Below are 22038 nucleotides of genomic sequence, written 5' to 3' on the forward strand. Positions count from 1 at the left end.
ATTTGTTTTCAATTCTTAATATGCTATTTTTCCTCACACCTGAAATATTGATATTTTATGATATCCGTCTTAAACGTGGTCAATACTTTTTGCTTAACACTCACAATCCATTTAATATTCTGTCTCTAAAGATGTAAGCCATATTCTGCTAAGCACAATAACCTACACTCTATGTCCTTCACTTTAAGTAAAGGAGAGAACAGGAGGAAACTCCATGAAAAAGGCTCTCATCACTGCAGGTAGCAGTTGCATCAGAGTGCACACGACCTGTGTTCCAAAGAGATCTTATCACACCATCCTCTCTGATGTATATTTTGGTTTATAGGAATTCCCTCCCATCTACCTGCAGAAATCAGCAGTCAATGAAGGAACTTCTCGCACTCCATACAGCCCTGTTCACAATTAGAACATCAACCATAGAAAGAATGATGCATGGTTTGGGCAGTGAATCAGTTCAGTGCTACAACTGGTCTGTAAGCCCACGTACCACTAAGGGATCTCTGACAAACCCAAAGATCCACTCTGGACTGACCGAGCCTTTTCCAACAGCGTTACTCTGATAAATGCTTAGTTACAATTCACCACTCAATTAGATGCTAAATCATCAGTTCCTCAAAGAGATCTGAGCAATGTAAACAACAACATGATCTTTAAACTCAACGGCTACTATTTAACCAGCTAAACTTACCTTAAGAGGACAGTATAATGAACAGGTTTGCCCAAGTCACCAGAAAGCCTTCTAAAGGCAGCAACACCAACTATAGGCTTAGTTCTCCTTGTCACCCATTTACCCTCCAGAGCCACCTTTCTTCCCACCACTATTTTGCATATATTGAACCAGTTTGAACCTTCCCATCTGTCAGCACGAGGTTTTGAGGGCAGTTATTCCAAAGAAGTCTGAAGGTTTCAGAAGAGGAACCAGAGCTCTCTCCCACTCAGCCGTTAAAGCCTGCCTTGATTACTTTGATGTAACAACACTTGAAAGCTCCTATTCTTTGAAACTAATTTAAACACATTGAATTGTTGAAAGATTAAAAACCGCAGTCAGCTAATTACACTCACTCTCATCTCTTATTCAGCAAATGAATCACTTTTCATTACCACTTAGCTGAAGTACATGAATTTCTGCCTAATTAGAAATGTTGTAGATGGAGCATTAGCAAGGCTGGAGCGGGTCAGGATATCTTGCCTGCTTCATTTTTAATTCCTAACAGTAGAGCCAGATAGGAAAGGCTTCAGATAAGAAGTCATTAAACAATTTTAAATTATTTATAAAAATTACTTTGCCCAAATTAAAATTATTTTTTTTTCCCAAATGCTCTCATAAATGTCAAATGGAATGAAAAGAAAAGCAGCCCAACATTGATTTTAATGAACATTTTAATGTTATGTATAACAGAACATTATGAATACAATGGAAACAAAGTTTTATCAACTTAATAATAAAAAAGAAATTCAACGTAAGAAAAGGGAGGAAATAAATTTCATACCTATATATAGTGCTTATTCTTACCAATATTCCCAGCTTGTGAATATAACAATATCTTTGTATTCCACATTCTAGAATCATGATTCATGTGAACTTAGATGCAGATTTAGACAAGGAAAAAAAAAAAACAAACCATAATTCATTCTTTTGTTTTCAGTAAATCAGTAAAATCTTTGACTGCTACAGGTTTCCTTTATTAATATATATATTTTATTCTTCTATTGGCTTCCACAGTTGCTAGTGCCATATTTACACAAAAGAATCACTAAATGTGATTTATATGAAAGCTAAGATCAAATGCTGTTGGATTAGGAGGGGTTATAGATTTACTCAACAGTGTAATTCATCTTGTTATTTTTTGTAATGATGCAAAAAATTAACATTTTTGCCTTTTGACTGCTGCTGACACTGTAAACCAGTGGTTCCATAGGGATACTGGTAGAATAAATGATGCTAACTTCCACTGTAAAAGAACTGCAAGAAAGTGCATTTTCTGGAGTTTTGTAAAAGGAAACCTTCCAGCAGTCTCAGTCAAATCCTCTCCCAGGCTTGCAATGGATATCAGTTACAACAATGGTGGCACGTAATGCCCCAAAAATCTGGTGATCACCAAATTGCTGAGAGACGACTTTTACAATAAAAATTTGAGTAATACAGCAGCGTGGCTGGAACATTAGCAAAAGTGTATGTACATTCCAGGTCCCTTTGAATTAGCCATAATCACATATGTAGGCCATTTTTGGACAAAAATATATATTCTTATAAAAAACTGATTATTGTACTTCAGTGACTTCAATTGTGGACTTAAGAGTGGTAGTAAAAGGAATGATCCAATCATGACAAAGTGATCAGGGAGAGGGGAAAAAGAAAGTCAAGCTCTTCAAGAAAAAGAAAAGTATAAAATTAGATTCAATCATTTTTACTCAACCCCCATTCCAGTCTTCCATCAAGTCCCACAGTTAAAACTGGTTCTTCTACCTAGGAAAGGCTTTGATGGTCTCAATACAAATTATTTTGCAAAATCACTTAATACATTCCTTAGAAGAACCTTTCATCTCTCCAGAATTTGAATACTAGTTATTTCAACATTTAGAAAATAGCTTTTGGTTCTTTATGTAGATACTTGAACTGATAAAGAAAAAAAAAAAAAAAGATGTATTGATCTGTGTTTTCCATCCCTTCCCAGCTATATTTGTACAGCTAAAAATCCTTCATTCAGACTGCTCATTTATTCTTATTTATTTTTACAATCTTTATTTGCTAAAATTGGCAAAATTTGCAAAGGCATCTTGCTTGGGTTGTACAGTCCCAGGAGTCATAGAGGTCATAGAGATATTGGTTATTCCCATTCCTATTGTGCCCATCAAACCCATTCCTGTAGCTGGCACTCCCATGTTCATGTTCATTCCCATTGTTCCCTGGTTCAACATAGGCATGGGTCCCATGGAAGTCATCCCCATCGTACCTGGCATCACACTGGACATTCCCATGCCCACAGGAATGGAGCCTCCCATCACTGGGCTGGTCTGGGGTCGAACAGGCATCATGTTAGGTTGAGGATTGAGGTTCACAGCTGCAAAGTTTTGAGTCATGACATTCATAGGCTGTTGCATATCTGCAAAAAGAGAAAAGGATGCAAAAATAATCAGAGTCTGTTTGAAAGTGTTTGTTTATTTTAAGTAACTTGTGTGAGAATAAAGATGTGATGCACTGTGAACAAAGAAAGATACGATAGCCAAAATGTAGCTACTGCACTCATTTCCACATTCTCTATGTGATGACTCAGAAAACATTTACAAATAACATTTAAATAGCATGCATTGCTATAAAATACTACTATGTGAATTTTAGAGAAGTTCTAGCAGTTCAGGAAGCCTGAAATGAAGATATGGCAACAGTGCAAAATTTACTGTAAAGATATGCAGTTACCAGTCTTGTCAATCTTGTCAGCCTCTGTTCAGATAATACCATTAGTGTCAGCAGCATTACAATAGTTTAAGAAAACAATTGTGGCTGAACACAAGAAAACAGTAATTAGCAAAATACTTCATCTCCAGGACAGTTTACTAAACACCCAGAGAAAGCATGAAAGCAAGACAGAGCATCAACAAAAACTCACTTTGTTGCTGCATCATGGTATTAAGTGATGGCTGCTGGGGTTTGGAAGGCTGCATCCCAGGTACTAAATTGTCCAAACTGATATTTACACTGGGATCTGACCAAGTTGAAGGTAGAGTTTTGCTTGCACTCTTCGGTACCACCTCTGTGCTTGCATTATAAAGAGAATTAGGCTTCGGCATCATAGTGTTCACACTCTGCAGGGGCTATGAAAAAAAAAAGTTTGTTGGCATACACTGGAAACAATACTACTAATAGGCTTCAGGACTAAACAGCAAGCATTTACATTTCCACAGAACACAACAAAAAGCCAATGAGATTATTCTATGAACTTCAGCTCTTCCAAAGCATCACTGCCGTTTGCTGTTACATCATTAGAATAGGTTAAAATAGTATCAAGATCACATAACTATGCAGAATTGAACATCTATAGGCAAGTTTTGAACTCAGACGCACTGATTTTTAATTCCCAATATCAAGTTGACCTGTTACGGTTTCCAAAAAAAATCAGTGACTTCCACATAAGCAGGCAGCTCTGGGTTTTGGGAAAACAGACTAGTCATCACCTCCACATACCTGAGGCTGGAAACCTGTAACATCTAGTGGATGATGGCTTTAAGGTTTAAAATGTCATCAACCTCTTCTTCCCCAACAAAGCAGCAACACTTCATAGAACAATGGAGATCATCTAAGGGAAGACCAGCTTATAAAAAGAGGCCTTTCAAGAACTTCCAGCACCTTTTCTTTACAGGACATTTTGTCATTTTCGGACAAAATATTCTGATGTAATGCTGGTCACAACATCTGAGCGACTAGGTATGGATTTCAAGAGTGGAACGGATCCAGTTTCAACACTGTGATTAAGGAGAGGCAAAAGACTGAGAAACCTCATTTAGCAACTGTACAAAAGGCAGCATACCTGTGACCTCGACATGGGTAAACCGACACCCACAGCATTGGAGCTCATCATAGAGAAATTCATACTTTGTGAGGAGGTCATGGTTGTCTGAGAGGGTCCCATCAAATCAAAAAGATCTGTAGAATTTGAAGCAGCTGGAGGCTGGCCAGAAGCTGGCTGTGAGACACTGAAGAGCTCCATAGCTGGCTGCTGTGCTGCACTGCTGAAGAGCTCACCAGATGAAGCACTGGGACAAGGAGAAGCTTGGTTGAAGGCACTCCAGTCACCAAAGTCTCCATTTCCACTTGTTGTACCTGAGGGGAAGGGAAAAGTGCAAGTGAAAGATGGAAAGAAGAAAGGTAGAAGACTTAAAAGATGGCACTAAACAAATGCCATATTCCATGAACTGAAACAAATGAGAGCTGATCTGTGTCCGTCCAGATTAACATCTGCAGGTAGAACCTCCATCTGGACATCATTCTCTCTCATGAATATTCCAACAATTTTAACAAGGTAGCAAAGGAAATATGAAACATCCATACACAGAAAGAAGGATGTTTGATAACATGTCACCTGTGGATACAAGACAAACAGGGACAGATTAGCTGAAATACAAAGATAACTTAAGGGTAGACTGGAGTCTCTAGTTAAAACAACACCTAAAACTTGATTTTTTTTAACTCAGAGTTGTATTATTTGGTGAGAGAATCATTACCAGAAGTCAGCCACTTGAAAGAAATTCTGTCATGATAGAATGCAAAACCAGCTACTTCAAGATCTGTATATATACAATCAGTAACCCTTTGCATAAAAAAATGCTGAGAGAAATAAATAAAAAACCCTTTGTAAACAGGTTATTAGAGACTTATTTGAGGTGATCAGGAATTATTTCTTTCCATCCTATGAGGTGCTCATGTAAAACATATCAAGTTTTTCATATTTTCCTTGGCATGAAGCAGAAATTCAATCTTGGATCTAATATACTCTTCAGAAGAAGTTTTGCTGAACTCACAGGTCATCACTGAAGTTTCATTTCAATATAAGAGGGTTTTTGCAGACAAGTGTTTAAAACAAAACACAGCAATTAGCAGTGAGACAAAGAGAGCTGTAAAATGCCTTACAAGCTGTTTATACACAACTGCAAGGGTACCTATTTCAGAATCACAGAGGTCCACAGGCAGAAACCTGTGATCTGAGAGCATATAACCCTCGAGTCAAATAAAGTAGATGTTCTCTTCCTTAAAAACGTTTTTCTATTAACCAGAAAAGGGTTACTTCACAACAGTAATAGCAAAAGAAGAGATTAAAATAAATACATACAGGAGATGCTAAAAACACAATGTCATTTAAGCTGCTTTCATTACTACATCGTGAATCTTGTTCCATGTTTGGGCCATTGTACAGGTCAGCTTTTTGATTATATCACTGGTACACTTGTGGTACTTGAGCTAAGAGACACACAATGTCATTGCCATGTGAAGTGAACCAAGTTCTAATGAACAGTTAAATCATCCTTTGAATTTCTTTAGACGAGCTAATAAAGATTCAGGCACATAAAAGCTGGGGTTGATGAATCTAGCGACAGTTTCTGCTTCCAAACTACATGATGTCCAGTTCAGTAACAGACACCCACAGCAATTTTAACTGCATTCTATTACTAAAAATCTAACAGCATGAACATTTACATACAGTATAAAAGATTATCAACATACATGCACGTTCAGCCTTCAATTATATTTACCAGCAAATAAAGAATAGTAGGAGTCTAAATCTGTTCACAAAATCTAAGTACTGCCAACAATATTAGTGCATTTAATGCACTGATGTTCATTAGCTTAGGGCCTTCTTAGAACATTTGCTTTGATCTCCCTCACAAACAGGGACTATATTAGAATATTTCAATTAGTATTACATATTAAAAATTAAAACCTACTTTAAATATTCCTGATAGAAGAAGCACACTCAGCATTTACTTATCTATGTTCAGATCTGTGCACTGAGCACCAATAATGGAAACGGGGGTAAAACGTATGAGGGTTTGCCCCTTCAGTAGGGCTTCAGAGATGATTAATCAAGAAGGAAAGGATTTCTAGAGGGGCTTACGCTGTTCAGGAATGATTAATCATTTTACAGGCCTCCTTGTCCCTTGCATAATGGTGATTGGAATAGATTAATCACATTAATGCAGATAAAGGATTGTATCAATTTAGGTTGTATTAACACACAGATTATTTGCATAGTAGGCGGCTTTGTGTTTGCCAAACAACTTGGTTTTGACTGAGAAAGCTTGTTAAAAATTACAGCAGTTCTTTCCTACTAAGTAAACTAAAGGTGTACCAACTAATGCATGTCCAATACAGTCTTCCTGACACAGCAACAGAAAAAAAAAAGACAATCACAGTGCCTAAAAGTGTGTCACAGGTAGATCTGCTGATCTCTCCACATTCTGGACTAACTCCTACATCCTCACTGAGAACACCCAGGTACAAGCACCACTGCTGCCCAAGTTAACTTCACAAACAGCAGCAAGTCCTTTCCCTCTGTATTCACGTGCATCATTGTTCTGTCTGGATAATACTGTAGGTTGCCAAAACAAAGTTGATTCTTTGAGGTGGCTTCCTAGCATTATTTTTCCAGTCCACATTTTAAGTGAAATTCTGTCCACTTTGTTTTTCAGACAGTGGCTGTGTGTACATGGTAACCTGTACTCTTGCATGCAGAACGCACATGCACTGAGCCAACTGCCTGGGCATGTGAAAGCTCTGAACTGTGGCCCATGCAGCCAGACAAGGGCAAATCTGAGTGGTGTGCTAATGAGCATTATCAACATGTTGTTCTCCTGATTGGCAAGGACTTGTTTATGTCTGACTTCAAATCTAGATTTTTTTAAGTAGATTTTTCTTAAAAGGGAAGTGAAATTACAATATTATTTAGTCAAGCTAGAAGAAAAGTGCCAGTCAGCTTCATTCCTGAAATGCATATAGGCAACAGTCAGTGACATACTGTATATGAGGGACATACCTTGGCTGAATTCTCCTTAACGTGCTAATCTTTCCACTAGTAACCCATAACACACTGCAGATTGTAAACAGCTTGTGCCTTAGAATTCCTACATTATGCCATCCAACAACGTCAGCATGATTCTCTCTTTAAACAACTACAGTTTTTATTTTTAATCACAGAAGATAAGTGGGGGCTGAGGCTGTCATTTTCTAGCACAGGTGGGTTCCTATTTTCCAATTAACACAATTTTATCTTTTTTTTTTTTCCAACTTACCCATTTAATTTAGTGCCCTGCCCCCATCTTTAAAGTTCTGAGAACCAATCTAAACATATGTGAACCAGTGTGTACATATTGCTTGCAAACTGTTAGTCAAAGTATTAAAAAAACCAACTTAATGCAAATAGTTGAGTAACCTTACACAAGGCACTGGGAAGATCCCAGTGATTAATAATCTGAATAGTCTTATCACTACAGCCTATTTCCCAACCATTTTGGAAACACAGATGCTGTCATACCAAAGCATTCATCATTGTAGAATACCAGTTAAAACAGCTTTTTGTCCACTATTAAACCCACTTCTAAGTTGCTTAATGAATGCTCTTCAGCCAGCATTCAGACCCACACTTGTTTGTTTCAGGTTTTACTAAATCACTTTCTGTTTCAGTCAATTTCAAAATTAGATTTGGAGTTAAATTTTAAGTTTTAAGCATTTGTTTTAAAATGAAAAGTGATATATTTGGAACCAACATTTTCCTGAAATAAAGTTTATTAAAGTTTCAGGCCCACGAGACAAAAACTGCGCTAGACAATGAATCTCTTCCTTACACAATACCAACACTTGTGGTCCAGCTCAATAAACAAAATTTGCCTTGAAAAAGGAAATGACTTTCAATGAGAGATGCCACGTGGCACCTCTTCCACCCTTTCTCCACTTTAACAGCATTTCAATCTGTAAATTAATCCTACCTTGCGATGACGGGAAACTTGCTGAAGCAGCAGCTGAACTAAAATCAGCAAATCCTCCAAATGGGTCAGTTGATGCATCTAGAAACAGAAGGGAGACAAGTGCTGTTACAGGATTGTGCAAAGATCCATTGCAATAATTGCATGCAGAATTTATGAAAAGCCATTCTGCATTTGGCAAGATGAATTTATTGATTGTGCTAAGTAAGTCCACAGTGTTTTTCTTTTTCATCACCACACCATATTTACACAAGCCTGAGCAACAGCAAACTGGATTATTTCTAACTGCACTGCAGATTTTGCAGTTCTGCTTTCTTAGGATCCAAGTTTTTACTACCACTAAAAATAAATTGAGAGAGAATAAAAATGTTAGAAAGTATTCAGATAGTGAGGGATATGGCCAGCTTGCAGTTTATGAAATTAAAACTTTAGAATTTTTTTTATATAGAAGCCAGATATTCTCACTGTAAAGAAGTTAATTTATTATGCCTACTATGAAAAATTAAATAACTTGTGCTTAGTTTTTGTGTTACTTAAAGCATGAATGATTTTGCAGTGAACTTGAATTGAAATTTCAAAGACATGGCTTGCATTTATGTTTTTTCTTGCTTTTTTTTGTTTGCTTTCTTTCTGCAGCATGAACATTAAGATTTCCAAGTAGACATCTAAATTATTAACTTCTGAATGTACAACAGGAACATTTCGTCACTAAAAAAAATATACAGGCAATGTATAGAAAATATATTATTCTTATTCTTAAATCTTCCATTTTTTATATAAGAGAAAGCTTTTTTTAAAAAAAAAAAAAGTAAATAAACCAGAAATAGTTTTAAATGAATCTGTCACTTATCCTTGCTATTACTTTTAGCTAGCTATTCCACTGACCTGAGAAAGCTGAGAGACTGACCTTTTTTGTTTGTCCTCAAAGATTTCACCTCTAAACAGACCTGCCCTTAGAAGGAGCTGCAGCAGTTCCATTATTTTGCTTTTAGTGTTATGCGTACATTATATAGGTTACATCACAGCTGCTTAGCCTGCAGTGCTTAGAAACTAGCCAGGTGGGACTGGAACATCTGTGCTGCACTCTAACACCACCAGGGACAGCTTCCAACATCTGGTGCCATTTCTGAATTGTCTTATCGCTGCAAGACATTCTGCCCCATCTGCTACTCTCAACTGGGTTAATTAAACTAGAACCATCTCCTTTTTAATAAATGGCTAGCAGTAATAAAAGGAACCATTCACTTTCTAATACATGCACACTTGTATTTCTTTTTAATGTTATTTTATTGTAGACATTGCTAAGAAGGCAACTGTTCTTCCAGGGGGAAATATCTTTCCTTGCAGGGTGTGTAACATATGGTATAAAACATGAGAACCACAGAAGGTATTGCAAGGATGGTCTTTCTGAATTTTCAGAAATATAGACTACTAAAATCATTTTACTGCCGCTTCAAAAGGGAAAAGATTCCACTAAGCTAAAAAAAAATTCTTCACCACAAACCCTGAAGTGATGCAATAAGCATTTTATACACAGAAATGTTTTGATGTTTACTCTGTCTACTGCAATGTACATCCTCAATTCTTTCTTCCCCACCACATTCTGAACTCTGTAAGACAGACACAGGGAATGGTTGGAAGGCTTATAAGCAGAATGAGTAGTAATACCATACTCCTGAATTCTTCTAGATTGCATCCTAAAACAGAAGAACAAGCTCACGTGCTATGCCTATTATCCTTGGGTTGTCTGTCAAAAATGCAGTTATTTGATTTTAAAAAAATATATTCTAACCCCAAATAACTCGATAACATTCTCAGTCAGCTTTTTTTCCACCTCTGTTGCCTATTTGAAAATGAAAGAGCTCTGGAGAAAGGTTGAAAACCTTAAGCTGAATGCATTAGCTCTCTAAAGATAACACTGGCTAAGATTAAAGAATCTAGTCTCCAGTAACACCTGAAAAATTACTTCCAGCAAGTCTGTGTATTCTACATCCCAAACAGCCTACTCCTTTACAGCAACCACCCACCTCCCCTTACGTACAAGTTGTGCTGCTTTAGTAATGTGTAAGACCTTAAGCCTCACCAACTTTCTTCCACATCTCCACACATAGATAAACAAATTCTGAGTTCACTGAATTCATAAAACTTTCCTGCCAACTTCTTCACAGGACACATCAAAGGCTACATGCAGTCCTTTCTCTGTCTCTTGCTCAACACTGGGAATGTTCCCACACCCTGTGCTGCAAGGAGCAGTGGTCATAACAAGTGACCTGCACGTGAAGGACAGTGCTAATCTTCCCAACGTGAGCTTAAAGATTCCCATGTGAGATCTGTCACTACAAATGAACCCTTTCCAGGTCAGGAAAGAGGTTGTTTAGCAGAACCAACTGGCAATACGCCTCTTCTCAATACTATTTCCAAATGCTGCTGTGGAGAAAAGGAAAAAATAGAGGAGAGGGAGGGCTGGAGAGAGAAAAAAAAAAAAAAAAAACAGTGAAGAGCCAAACTGATGAAGGATTCGAATATTCTGTAAAACAGAAGCACTTTATGTCTATTTGAAATATAGGAAAGCTCAAATTGAACTGAACATTTTTATTCTTAACACAGATATATATACATATATATATACAAAAAGTAAAACAAAAAATGCTTCAGTCTTTTTCCAGTCAAAAGGACACAGGCCATAACAGCCAAGTATTGAAGCTTCTCAAGTACTGATTAGGGGTAGTGGTCGAAGTCCAGAATATTAAAACTCCAGAGCTGTGCTATATCCTACATACATGAACACCTCTGCATACGTAGTTAACTAAATAAAGAGAATAATGCAAGATAAATCATTCTCAATGCTGAGATGTAGATTACTGTGACAGTTTCCCTCCTCTCCTATAGAATTTTGATACATATTCTATTAAATTCCTACAGAGGTGTCATTTTGGTATCCTAGTGATGAAAGGAATTCTGTTGCATAGAGTGCTCATAACACAGCCTTTTCTCGGACATTATAATACCTAGTGTGATGTATCACATGGGTTCCCACTACAGTGTACCCAGAAGTGACATAATTCAAGACAGAACTGAACAGAAGTAGTCTTTACATGTGTGTGAATGCAGTCAAATTGCCACATATGGGACTCCAGCCACTGGACTGCCATGTTTGGAATGAAGACTCTTGTCTGAAAGAGGTGCTGGAAGCGGCTGCCCAGGGAAGTGTTTGAGTCACCATCCCCAGAGGTGTTCAAGAAACATTTAGAAGTGGCACTAAGGGACATGGTGAGGAAATATTGGTGGCTACTTAAGTAGACAGTTGGACTCAATGATCTCGAAGGTCTTTTTCAACCTTAGCAATTCTATGATTTTTAGGTTTTCTTTAAAGTGAAGGCAGGAGCTGAGTATCTATGGTGCCAATACACACACTCTTCTACAAATAATATGACTGATCTCATATCTAATAATACTAGTTCCTTATTTGTGGTGGAAGAAAGTTGCAAAAAACATTTTTATCTGTGAAAAAGTACACACTCACACTTAATTCTCTATTCAAATTGATCTTTAAACAAGAAATTTGCACACAGTTAACTGCCAGCTGTGCTGTGAGACTACAAATGCATGAAATTCCCTTCTCTATTCTAAGCTAGCTATAATCAAAATAGTTAATATTTAAAAAAACAACAACAACAACCCTCTAAATCAAAGGTTGACTGATGTGGTGATTAATCTTTGTGCTTCTTTTATTAACCCCATACAATAACACACGCAATATCTTTCTGCAAAAGATTCTAAGCAGCTCGAAGTTTTCTGAGTTTTAGTTTATCTACTCTTCTCTATCTTTGGAACATCAAACAAGTTTATCCTCAGAATTGGTTCATCAGAATATGCATTAAGATGATTAAACCATAACAGCACACTAACCTGTTGCAACTGGCTGGCTCGCTCCATCAAACAACAGATCAACCAGGTCATTTGATGATTTGCTGCCAGAGGATACAAAAGCCTGAAAAAGAAATGCAATTAATCTTTTGTGTCACTACCACTTTTAAAACAGAACTGGACAGATGCATCATTTGTTCAAGGAAAAGATGTCTTCCTTTATGAAAACAGGAAGAGTGAAATTTGCAGAACTCCTTTCACATTGACCTGCATTAAGAGAGAAAGTTACATTTTAACAGTTCCATAATAATTAAAAGTCTTCATAAAGAAGGAAATTTAAGTAGGACAAAAAATTACACCTCACCACAAGTTCCTTTAAAAATTCCTACAGTTATCTTTATATATACATATGGAAAACTAAGGTCTGCCTGATGAACGTAAGGAGAACTTCTGTGGAAGTTACTGCGATGGATCTGAAATTAAGACAAGCTTAAGATCAGGCCAGTTCAGAAAAGACAACAACTGCGCTCACATAAGCAATTCAAAATGACCTTGTTTAAAGAGTTATATTGCCTACAGTAACTTACAGAAAAGCCTAAAAGCTGTGTAGTTATAAGTTGTTGTGTGTGAAATACAGTTTGAAGTGCAGCTGTTTGTCTATTCCAAAACCAACCAACATCACAAAAAAGAAAACTACTTGAAGTCATTTAGGATGAGTGCTTTCTAGAGATAGCAGGTTTGTCTTTAAATTCAATTGCTAAAATTTAGCTAAATTTCAGACCAATACTGAACAGCTAGCTTCATTGCCTTTCAAAATCACTCATTCTCACTTTTAATAGAACAGTTCCCCTGAATACTATAATAAAAACTCTATTCTTAAAGTAGAAATTGCCCCAGACTTTAGAGAAAGTTTTCTAAATTGATATTCTACTGCGCTCTTTCCTTGTCTCACCTTTGCTGTAGGTTGCCCAGCATGAGATGCAGCATTCTGTTCTGGGCTTGCTTTATCACCCGTATAATGCGCTGCTGCTCCTAAGTCAATGGTTTTTGAAGGATTTGCTGAACGTTTGTGTCTGCTGGTGATAATTTCTGTAGCCTGTGTAATATGAATATGTTTGGTTGTCACAGTCTCCTCTTCATTCTTAAATTCAGCTTTGGGAGATTTACTTCTTCTTGATTTTTCCTCATCACTGTCACTGGAAGAATAAAATTGGTAAATATCATTCATGATGGACTACCCAGTTAGTTAAGCAGACAATTTGGCGTAGGTCACAACAGTTTTGATTACTGCAGATCCTTGTAGTGATGGTTCATAATGAAATACTGCTACTTCCTACATTTGAGAAAGCTAGTTTCAGCCTTAAATAACACATCATAAGTATAGCACCACACCTATAGTACACAAAACACGAAGAGAAGTTAGTTATCTTGTTAAATGTTAGCTGCAAGTCCAACACAGAGGTTAACAGGAAATCAGTGTTTAAATCCAGTGTACTTAATCACCTTCTGATGGGAACTCCTCCACACACTGTATAACAAGTCAGCAACAAGAAGTTTAGCTGGCAAATCTGCTCTTCACTTAGACCAAGAGCCAGCAAGCAGTGAACAAGATACAGGTACTAACTTTCAGATTTGAAGAGCACCATTCCTATTTCAACCCAGTTCCCTTTCTAGATAAATGGGCTTTTATTTTCTTCAGGATGTTTGTGGAAAAACTTTTTACATAAGTATGCAATGCAGTGATGCTATTCATTTTCCACAGGAAAACACATTTATTCTCAAAATGTAAAAGAATAAAAGCATCAGCATTTTAAGTGAACACTTTTTTAGATGTCACTGTGCAATATTTTTTATTCTTAAATTTTCTACTCTTACACTTTAAGCATTTCACAAGCAACCTAATTTCACCTCCGCTAATAGTCATGTTGCCTGTTATCATCAAAGCAAGATTTGTACATAACACTGAAAATTACTGTAGAAAAAGCTCAAATATATTGAAAAGTATTTTGAAATAGTAATTCCCTTAGCAAGGTACTTGAAAGTGGAAAGGTTTTATATTTTAATAATGCATTAGAATATTAAAACTAAAATTTAAGAAATGATGCCCCTTTGTCAGTACGAATATGACAGTAACTGAAATATACTCTGGAGGGTAGCCTTTGTTCTCTGTTAACAATAGCAGGCTTTTTGGAACACACTGCATGTGTTTCATTTCTTCTACACAAACTACCTACACACCACTAGGGATGATGGCTCAATTCATTACCGTTAGTGAGTGCAAATGCTCATTGTACTGCTTTTTTTTGGGTTTTTTTTTTTTTTTTTTGTTAAAGAAAAGCTCTTGAACTCACAGCTCCAGGCCCAGAGACTGCTGACATTTGCTTGAGCCAAACTTAACAAACAACTGAGCTTTAATGTTGTCACCTAAACTTATACTTCCAACTTTAACGCTGACTTGAAACAACAGACTACTGTTCCAGTTTGGGATTCCTGCACGTACATTAACTATGTACAAAATCAATACAATGGGACTCCTAACCACACTCTTATTTATGGCATCAGGATCTAATACAAGCACACAGAAGACTGATGCTCATGTTAGCACCCTACATCATACACACTCCTCTGAGGCCTTTAAGACAAAAGTTCTTTGTAAACGTGTTGAAATACTAAGGTCAGGACAATCACAATTAAGTCTCTTAAAGCCTGCTGCAATGCAATTCTTGTCTTCACTATAGAGCCTGCCTAGTCTATGCATACACTGTGGGTTGAGGAAGTAACTGATAAAGTCCAATCAATATAAGAACGAGAAGAGAGAGTCTTAACAATCTACAGCAAAATAAATGCCTAAAAGCTTTTGAAAAAAGAAATTAAACATGCATGCCAGAATGCAGGACAAACATTACAATACCCAATTTTCTATGACAACCTGTACCTTTTCAGAACTGTCTCAGGAGATCTGGTTTAAGTTTTTCCTTAACCATCACATTAACAGCAATCAGACATTACAGATTAATGTTCCCTTAAAGTGTATTTACCGTGCTCAGAATAGTAAAATAACAGTGCTTCAACTGAGAACTGCAGAATTAACTTAAAAAAAAATGGAAGTTACAGCTTGCGCTGTACTAAATAATTAAGAGATCTAGAAAGGAAATATGTGGCTGTAACTTCCAAAAACTAAACTACGGCTACATGTTCTCTTTGTCTTGAGATTAGTATACGCTTTTGCTTTCTTCGAACAACAGTCCTTAAGGCAACAGAAATAGTTACCAACTGCCCGAGACCACGCGAATAGAACCTACTACAAATGGTAACAAAAGTTGCCTTTAAACATCGCTGCTGCCTCCTGTCAAAGCAGCACTGATGTTTCACTTCCTTTCCGTCCTGCTCCCTGCAGCAACCTTTCTGAACACCGGAGAAACAAGGATTGATAAAGCACAAGAATTCCTACAAAAAAACCTAATGGATCTTCTGAAACAATGCCTATCTGCAGGTAATTTAGAAAAACAAAACGCATACAAGGCTAGAATCAGGGCAGCAATTTATTAGTTCTTTGGTCTTAAGTGAATAATCAAAACTAAGAGAGAAGTGGAGTTTTTCCTACTCCTGTGGGATATTGTTTATGGTCTTCTTTAATTCCAAAGAGATATATTTCTGGAGAAAAAAGATTCTTCCACAGCAATACATAAAAATGCAGAGTAGGTTTCTCTGTACTTAGTTGTGTGAACTGCTATTTCACTGTAAGCTACTACAAACTCTAGGCAGATATATCACAAGTTAACTTCTTGGTTACTTTGAGCATTTTTTCTTTTTCTTCCCTGGAAAATACCAGCTTTGCTAGCAGTCAGAAATCCAGAAGTTAGGCCAAGTACTTCTGCTGTGCGTACAGGAGGTAAAGATTGTATCATCTGGCTTCCATCAAACATTCTGAAGATGCACAAGTCAGATTTATTTTCTGTGCTTCAAGACCTTTATTGGCTTTACAATGCTACAGAAAATGATTTATAAAGCTATTAAACTGGAAACAAGAGAACACATAACAGCAGATTTGCCAGATGAACAGCTATCACCATTTAGCCACTCTTCCTAGTGAAATGGCACCTTAATGCCATGTTAGTAATTGTAGCCTGCTACTACATCAACTAGGAAGTTTTTTCTGGAAGCTTTTTGTTTTTAATAATTTGCTGAAAGGAGAGAAACAAGCATATGGATTTCATGAAGCCTTTACAGTACAATACTGTGTTGTTGAGAGTTAAGTCACATGATTATTAAAATTTCATGTTTTTATTAAGCTTAATTATTTAAATTCATACAAATACAGCATTCAGTTAGTATAAAATGTATTCTGAAGTTTGTATTTCTAATATCTCCAAGGATAGACAATTTATAACCTGTAAGTTCTATCTTCTTAGATCTTTTGATGCTTTCTGTAGGAAGAAATTTCTTCACTTTGGCACACTGATAAAATGTCATGATTTTCATATTGTCTAATCACTGTGTCAAGAGAAGATGAACATTTTAGGCATTGTTTCAGAAGCCATATTGTTGCAGCCTAACCTCCCATTTACGATAAGAAAAACTGAAACTACCTACCAAAATCTTCCTTGCTTGTTTAGGCTCCCCCAAATTCTGCTTTTATTTCAAATCTTGCATTTACTATTGCAGAAGAGAACAAATACTAACCTAACATTTATTACAAAATGGAAGAACAGCAAATAAGAAGGGACAAGGGCTACAAGATCAAAAGAGAAATGAAAAGAAACAGTATTAACCAAAAGAAAAGATGACCATAATGTGTGATACAGATATATGTCAAGTATTACCAAAATAACTGCCTTTTTAAAAAGATCAGACTGTATGAAGGACTGGGAAATACTGGAAGGTGCAAGGCTTTATCTCAGCACAACTAAGAGTTCAGGAGCCATTCAGAAATGAAGCAGAAGATAAAACTACTTATTGCACATTTTCTACATGAACTGTGGACAGTGAGCTGCACAGACATTTTGAAAGTGCAGAAAAGCACACAGCAATGTATCATTGTTAAGTTTGGAATTGTTTACTTTTCTTCTGATCCCGTCTTCTTTGTAGTCTTTCGACAGCAAGTTCTAAGAGAAAACTCAGATGTGTGCAACGAATACCAGTCCATGATTTATTCATGTCCTAGCAACAAGGCCACGCTGCCTTTTTCTTGGAAATGCTACCATTATTTTCATTTTCCTAAGGAATTGCTCCAGTATCGTGGATGTTGTAACATATACATGTCCATTCACAAACGTACATCTACATACATAAACATACCAAATGCGTGGCTGTTTTTGAACATGTTCCTGTAAGAAATGCTCATCAGATCTCAGTGCAAATTTGAATTTTAAGCTGTTTCCCAAAAAGTACGATTTCAGTATACTTCAATACTTCCTCTTCAGCAATTTCAAACTCTTAAGTGTGAATGTGATCTCTGAATAATAAAAGTTGATGCACATGTTGAAAAGTGATGTTTTTAAAGTTCTACGGGGCAAAGCAGAGTAGGATTTCTTCCTTACTTCAAAATAATTAATTGCCATACATAAAAAATACAAGTTTGAGGAAGCTCAATATTTTTTTTTTTAATGTGCAGAAGTCAATCACCTGCACCACCTTCTTCCTCAGATGAAGAAGTGAAGCAGCATGGTGTCAAGATAGACTAAAGCAATCTTTTATCTCCCCCTTCTTTAACACTTCAGCATTTGGCATAACTGTAGCATTAAACAGCAACTTCAGGTACACTGGCACAAGGAAGACCACTGAAACGCTGAGACAAGCAAAAGCTTAGGAACTTCAGCCAAATTCCCTGCACTGCCAGCAGCCATCTAAGCTAGGGGCTATAGTGGAAGGCAGCCAAGAGCAGTTAACTATGAACAGAGCTACATTATTCCCTGAGGCTAAGCTGCTAAGAGAGGCAGGTATTGACCCTAAACACATATCCACACAAAGAATGGCAGCAGATTGTAGCTAATAATCAGTAGTGTCAAAGAGCTTTGTAACAGCAATTTCACAGAATAAATTCATGTTAAAACAGCTCTAGTACCTGCATCTTTCTGGAGAGTCCTCTCTGTCTTTCCTTCGAAATTTGCTGATGGTGTCATCGATTGTGCTTCCGATTTTGTCGCTTAGCTCACCCAACTTATCACTGAACGGAAAAGAAGATTTTTTATCCCAGTCTTCATCCCATTTTGACTTGGGCTCAGGATCATATCTTTCACCTGTGTAAGGCATTAAGACAAGAACACTAAAGATAACAGCAAATGAATGCCTGTGGTCTCTTTCAAATTGTTCTCAAGTTTCTCCCCTCTCCAGGCATAAAGCTTACACAATTTCAAAGCAAACTGAAAGCTCCTGTAATGCTGAATTAACACTTCTACAGCAATACACAGTATGTAATACACATCATTAAGTGGCAGAAATGCAGAATCAAAGACTTTTGTTTATGACAACCACACAATCTTAACATACTACGCAGCACATCAGGATACTATTAGATTCTGCTGGAGAACCCCAAGTGGTACAACCAACCCTTGCTGGATAAGCAGCTTATCAGAAATGGGACATGCTAGTTCTATAACAGACACTTAATGCATGATATTTCATCCTGAGCCAACCTGTGTGTCCACAGAGGTAAATCAAAGGTTTTTATACACTGAAATTCAAGAACAGATAAAAGCATTGTACCAAACTATTTAAAGACAAGTGAGAAATGCACAGTAACTTTGTTCTTTCCTTTCTATGCTCATCATTTAAATAAAACCTCCTTTCAGAAAGATGAAAAAGAGACTGTAAAGCAACTCGCTTTTTCCTCAGCCATGGAGTACCCTGGTCTTTATTGAACACTTAGAAAATTTGTCTCTTTCTATTCAAGTAATTGAGACCTCCATAGTGAGATCTTAAAGATAGCTGACAGTTTTTATTTGGAACCGTCACACACAGAAAAGAGTTGGTTGTTTTTTTGTTTTTTTTTTTAAATACTACTGAAAAATGTGAATTTGACTGCTAATGCTGAGTAAGACTGAAGAGAAGAAAGGAAGAACGGTGAAAAATTCATTACTTCAGGTTAACATACAAATTAAATTGTAGCTCAGGTCATGTTCAAGATGTATTCAATTAAGCCGTTTTTAATAAAAAGAAAATGATGGATTTCAGCTCTACAAGGTGTAGAATTTGAGATCTATCTGTCCAATAACACGATACACCAGAGAATATATTTTTCTTATCAAGGAAATAAATGCACATCTCCAATCATATTTTGTTTAGATCCACAAAGGACAGACAAATTTGTTCAAAGTTGAGTGCCTGACAGAAATCAGCCAGATACTCAGTGGGATCTCTATCACTGGAGAAGGAGAAATTGTAAGGAACAGCAGTACGACAAATTTTGCAGGAGAGTGAAATGGCCTTATTTCAGCTTGTGTCAGGCTCCCAAGCATTTTAAAGTGGGTGCCATTAAAAGACTTCCTTGTGAAACAGGAATTTTAAAATAAAGATAAAAGAACTTAGAACTCAGCATTTTCAGGACAAAAAGAACTAAGCAGAATTATGAAAATACAAGCATTTTCTATTTAAGTAACTAGATTTTTTTATTATTATTATTATTTTTTTTTTTTAGGTTAAAGTCTGACCTGGGAAAGAAAACTTGTTTTGTGCAGCTAGGAAGATTAAGGACTTTACTCAACAGATGAGAGGAAAATTAAAAATCCTTTACCATAACAATGGAATACACGACAAAAGGAGACAGTCCTTTAAACTCAAAAACTTGAATTAAATCTTCAGAATATATGGGAAAAAAAAAGTCTTCTACCCAGCATACATAGACAGAATCACGACTCTGTTCAGAGCAAGTCAAAAGAAAAGCACAGAGAGAATAGATAGAGGAGCATGTACTTGAAGTACAGATGCAGTGACTCATAAGTATTTCTTAAAGAGAGAACCAGCAGAGTTCCAGGCTAGTAGCAACAGCCTGTAAGAATATAATAAAGACATCCTGCCATGGAGATAGAGATTTCCATCTGCTCTGCATACGAGGAAAAGGGAGAACAGAGCAACACAGGGAAGTAATCTGTCAAAAATAGTAGAGAAATGCAGAGCCCTAAAGAGTAGCAGTTGAAGTATAGGTCATGTACAGTTCCTACTCATACATATCATACACCTAACACTTCTCTCAAAGAAGTCACTGATTTTAATAGACCAAAGGCTTGTATCGTGTGACATGGGGACTCGTCCCTTAATAAAAGAACCCAAGAATCTACCCATGCCAAAGAAAATACGATAAACATTTTAAGACTGACAGCTAAATAATGGATGACATGCTGGGACACGTCATACATAAAAAGCAGGTTCAAGCTCAGATCCCTGCTATGCTTTATGGCAGGGACTGGGGAGTAAGAAGGAAGCTGCACACTTGGACTAGGTACAAAAAACAGTGTGCCAGTTGTGTGCCTTTATCTGATCAAGCTTGTCAGCAAGAAGAGTGTACTCTCTAAAAAAAAAAACTAAAACCAAACAAGTTGATGGTATTTCATCTTCTACAGCCAAAATCTTATATAAGCTTAATAGGTCTGCATAAAGCAAATTGTGTCTTACCTCTGGGAGTCTTCCCCTGAAAAGCACATGGGCCCAACACTACTAATCAAGCAAGGTTTTATAAACACTGATACAGTGACTTGATAAACTCCTGATATATAAGCTCTACAATATACGTGGTGCACATATGTGAAGTCAGATCTGACAGACATCAGAATCCACATAGATAACCCAGATAGGTCTCAAATGTCTAAAAAGAATTACTTGGGGAATTAACAAGTCTAATGGTACGTAGTACCTCCATTGTTTCACCAAAACAGTGGTACTGTCCTGAAAGCCCTAATTCCAGTTAAACAATGGTTCTAAAGTAGGTTGGCAGAAAGTAGGTAAAACAGTATTCTTGTCCTATGAGAGACAGAAAGTATCACTTTTTTTTTTATTACAGTAAGAGTAAGAAATTCTGACTTCCCTATTACTACAGCAGCATTCACTTCTCAGTGAGACTCCATCTAAAGGTGAAAAGAAAATAGCTAAGTTTTGGCTGAGCCAGTGCATCAATGCTGCTTGTAGGTTTTTAGTTAACTTATTTACATGAAAACTCACTAAAAAAACTGAAGAATCTGCCAAAGGAAAATAGGTTTTGAAGAAATTAAATGTGGGGGAAAGAAGTGCAAGATTTATTTAATTATAGTAAAAACACTAACAGTTAAAGAATGTTTTTTCTTTGTCATCTAAAAGAGCATCTTAGAAATTCCTCAGTAATTATCTGGGCTTTTTCCCTGCTTACCTTAGGCAAGTTAAAAGTCTAGATTGTCAACTCTTGACCAGCAAAGCCTGGTTAATACTTACTATATCGAAACCCTCCTACACTGTCCGAAGAAACACCAATGTATTTGTCTTTGTTCTTCTTTGCTTTCTTCCTTTCTTCCCGAAGTCGATCATCATCTTGTGCAAATTCAACCATTTCTTTCACCTTCTGGCGTATATTTATACCCTGGTCCTTGCCATTTTCATCTATGTAGGTAATGCAGGAAAGGGAGTGTGAAAGAGAGGGGGAAGAAATGAGAAAAGAAAATAAAGTAGAGGCAGTAATAATGAACTTCACAAATTATCAAGAAAATTTAAGTTACAATTAAAGTAACTGAAGTG

The 22038-nt window shown here is 36.7% G+C and overlaps 1 protein-coding gene across 1 annotated transcript in view; it reads right to left on the bottom strand.

Moving 5' to 3' along the window:
- Positions 1-1362: 1362 nt before the first annotated feature.
- CLINT1 (clathrin interactor 1) overlaps positions 1363-22038 on the bottom strand; it is a 47964-nt gene continuing 27288 nt past the window's right edge. Inside the window, exons 5-12 of the mRNA XM_052684648.1 lie at positions 21739-21903; positions 18404-18578; positions 13292-13535; positions 12382-12463; positions 8476-8553; positions 4527-4819; positions 3609-3813; positions 1363-3104 (exon numbers count right to left, since the gene is read on the bottom strand). Of these exons, the coding sequence (XP_052540608.1) occupies positions 2743-3104; positions 3609-3813; positions 4527-4819; positions 8476-8553; positions 12382-12463; positions 13292-13535; positions 18404-18578; positions 21739-21903 (1604 nt within the window). The 3' untranslated portion in view covers positions 1363-2742. The remainder of the gene's footprint in view (positions 3105-3608; positions 3814-4526; positions 4820-8475; positions 8554-12381; positions 12464-13291; positions 13536-18403; positions 18579-21738; positions 21904-22038) is intronic.

Source organism: Tympanuchus pallidicinctus, unplaced genomic scaffold (genome assembly GCF_026119805.1).
Source record: "Tympanuchus pallidicinctus isolate F22 unplaced genomic scaffold, pur_lepc_1.0 scaffold21, whole genome shotgun sequence".
Classification (NCBI taxonomy): domain Eukaryota; kingdom Metazoa; phylum Chordata; class Aves; order Galliformes; family Phasianidae; genus Tympanuchus; species Tympanuchus pallidicinctus.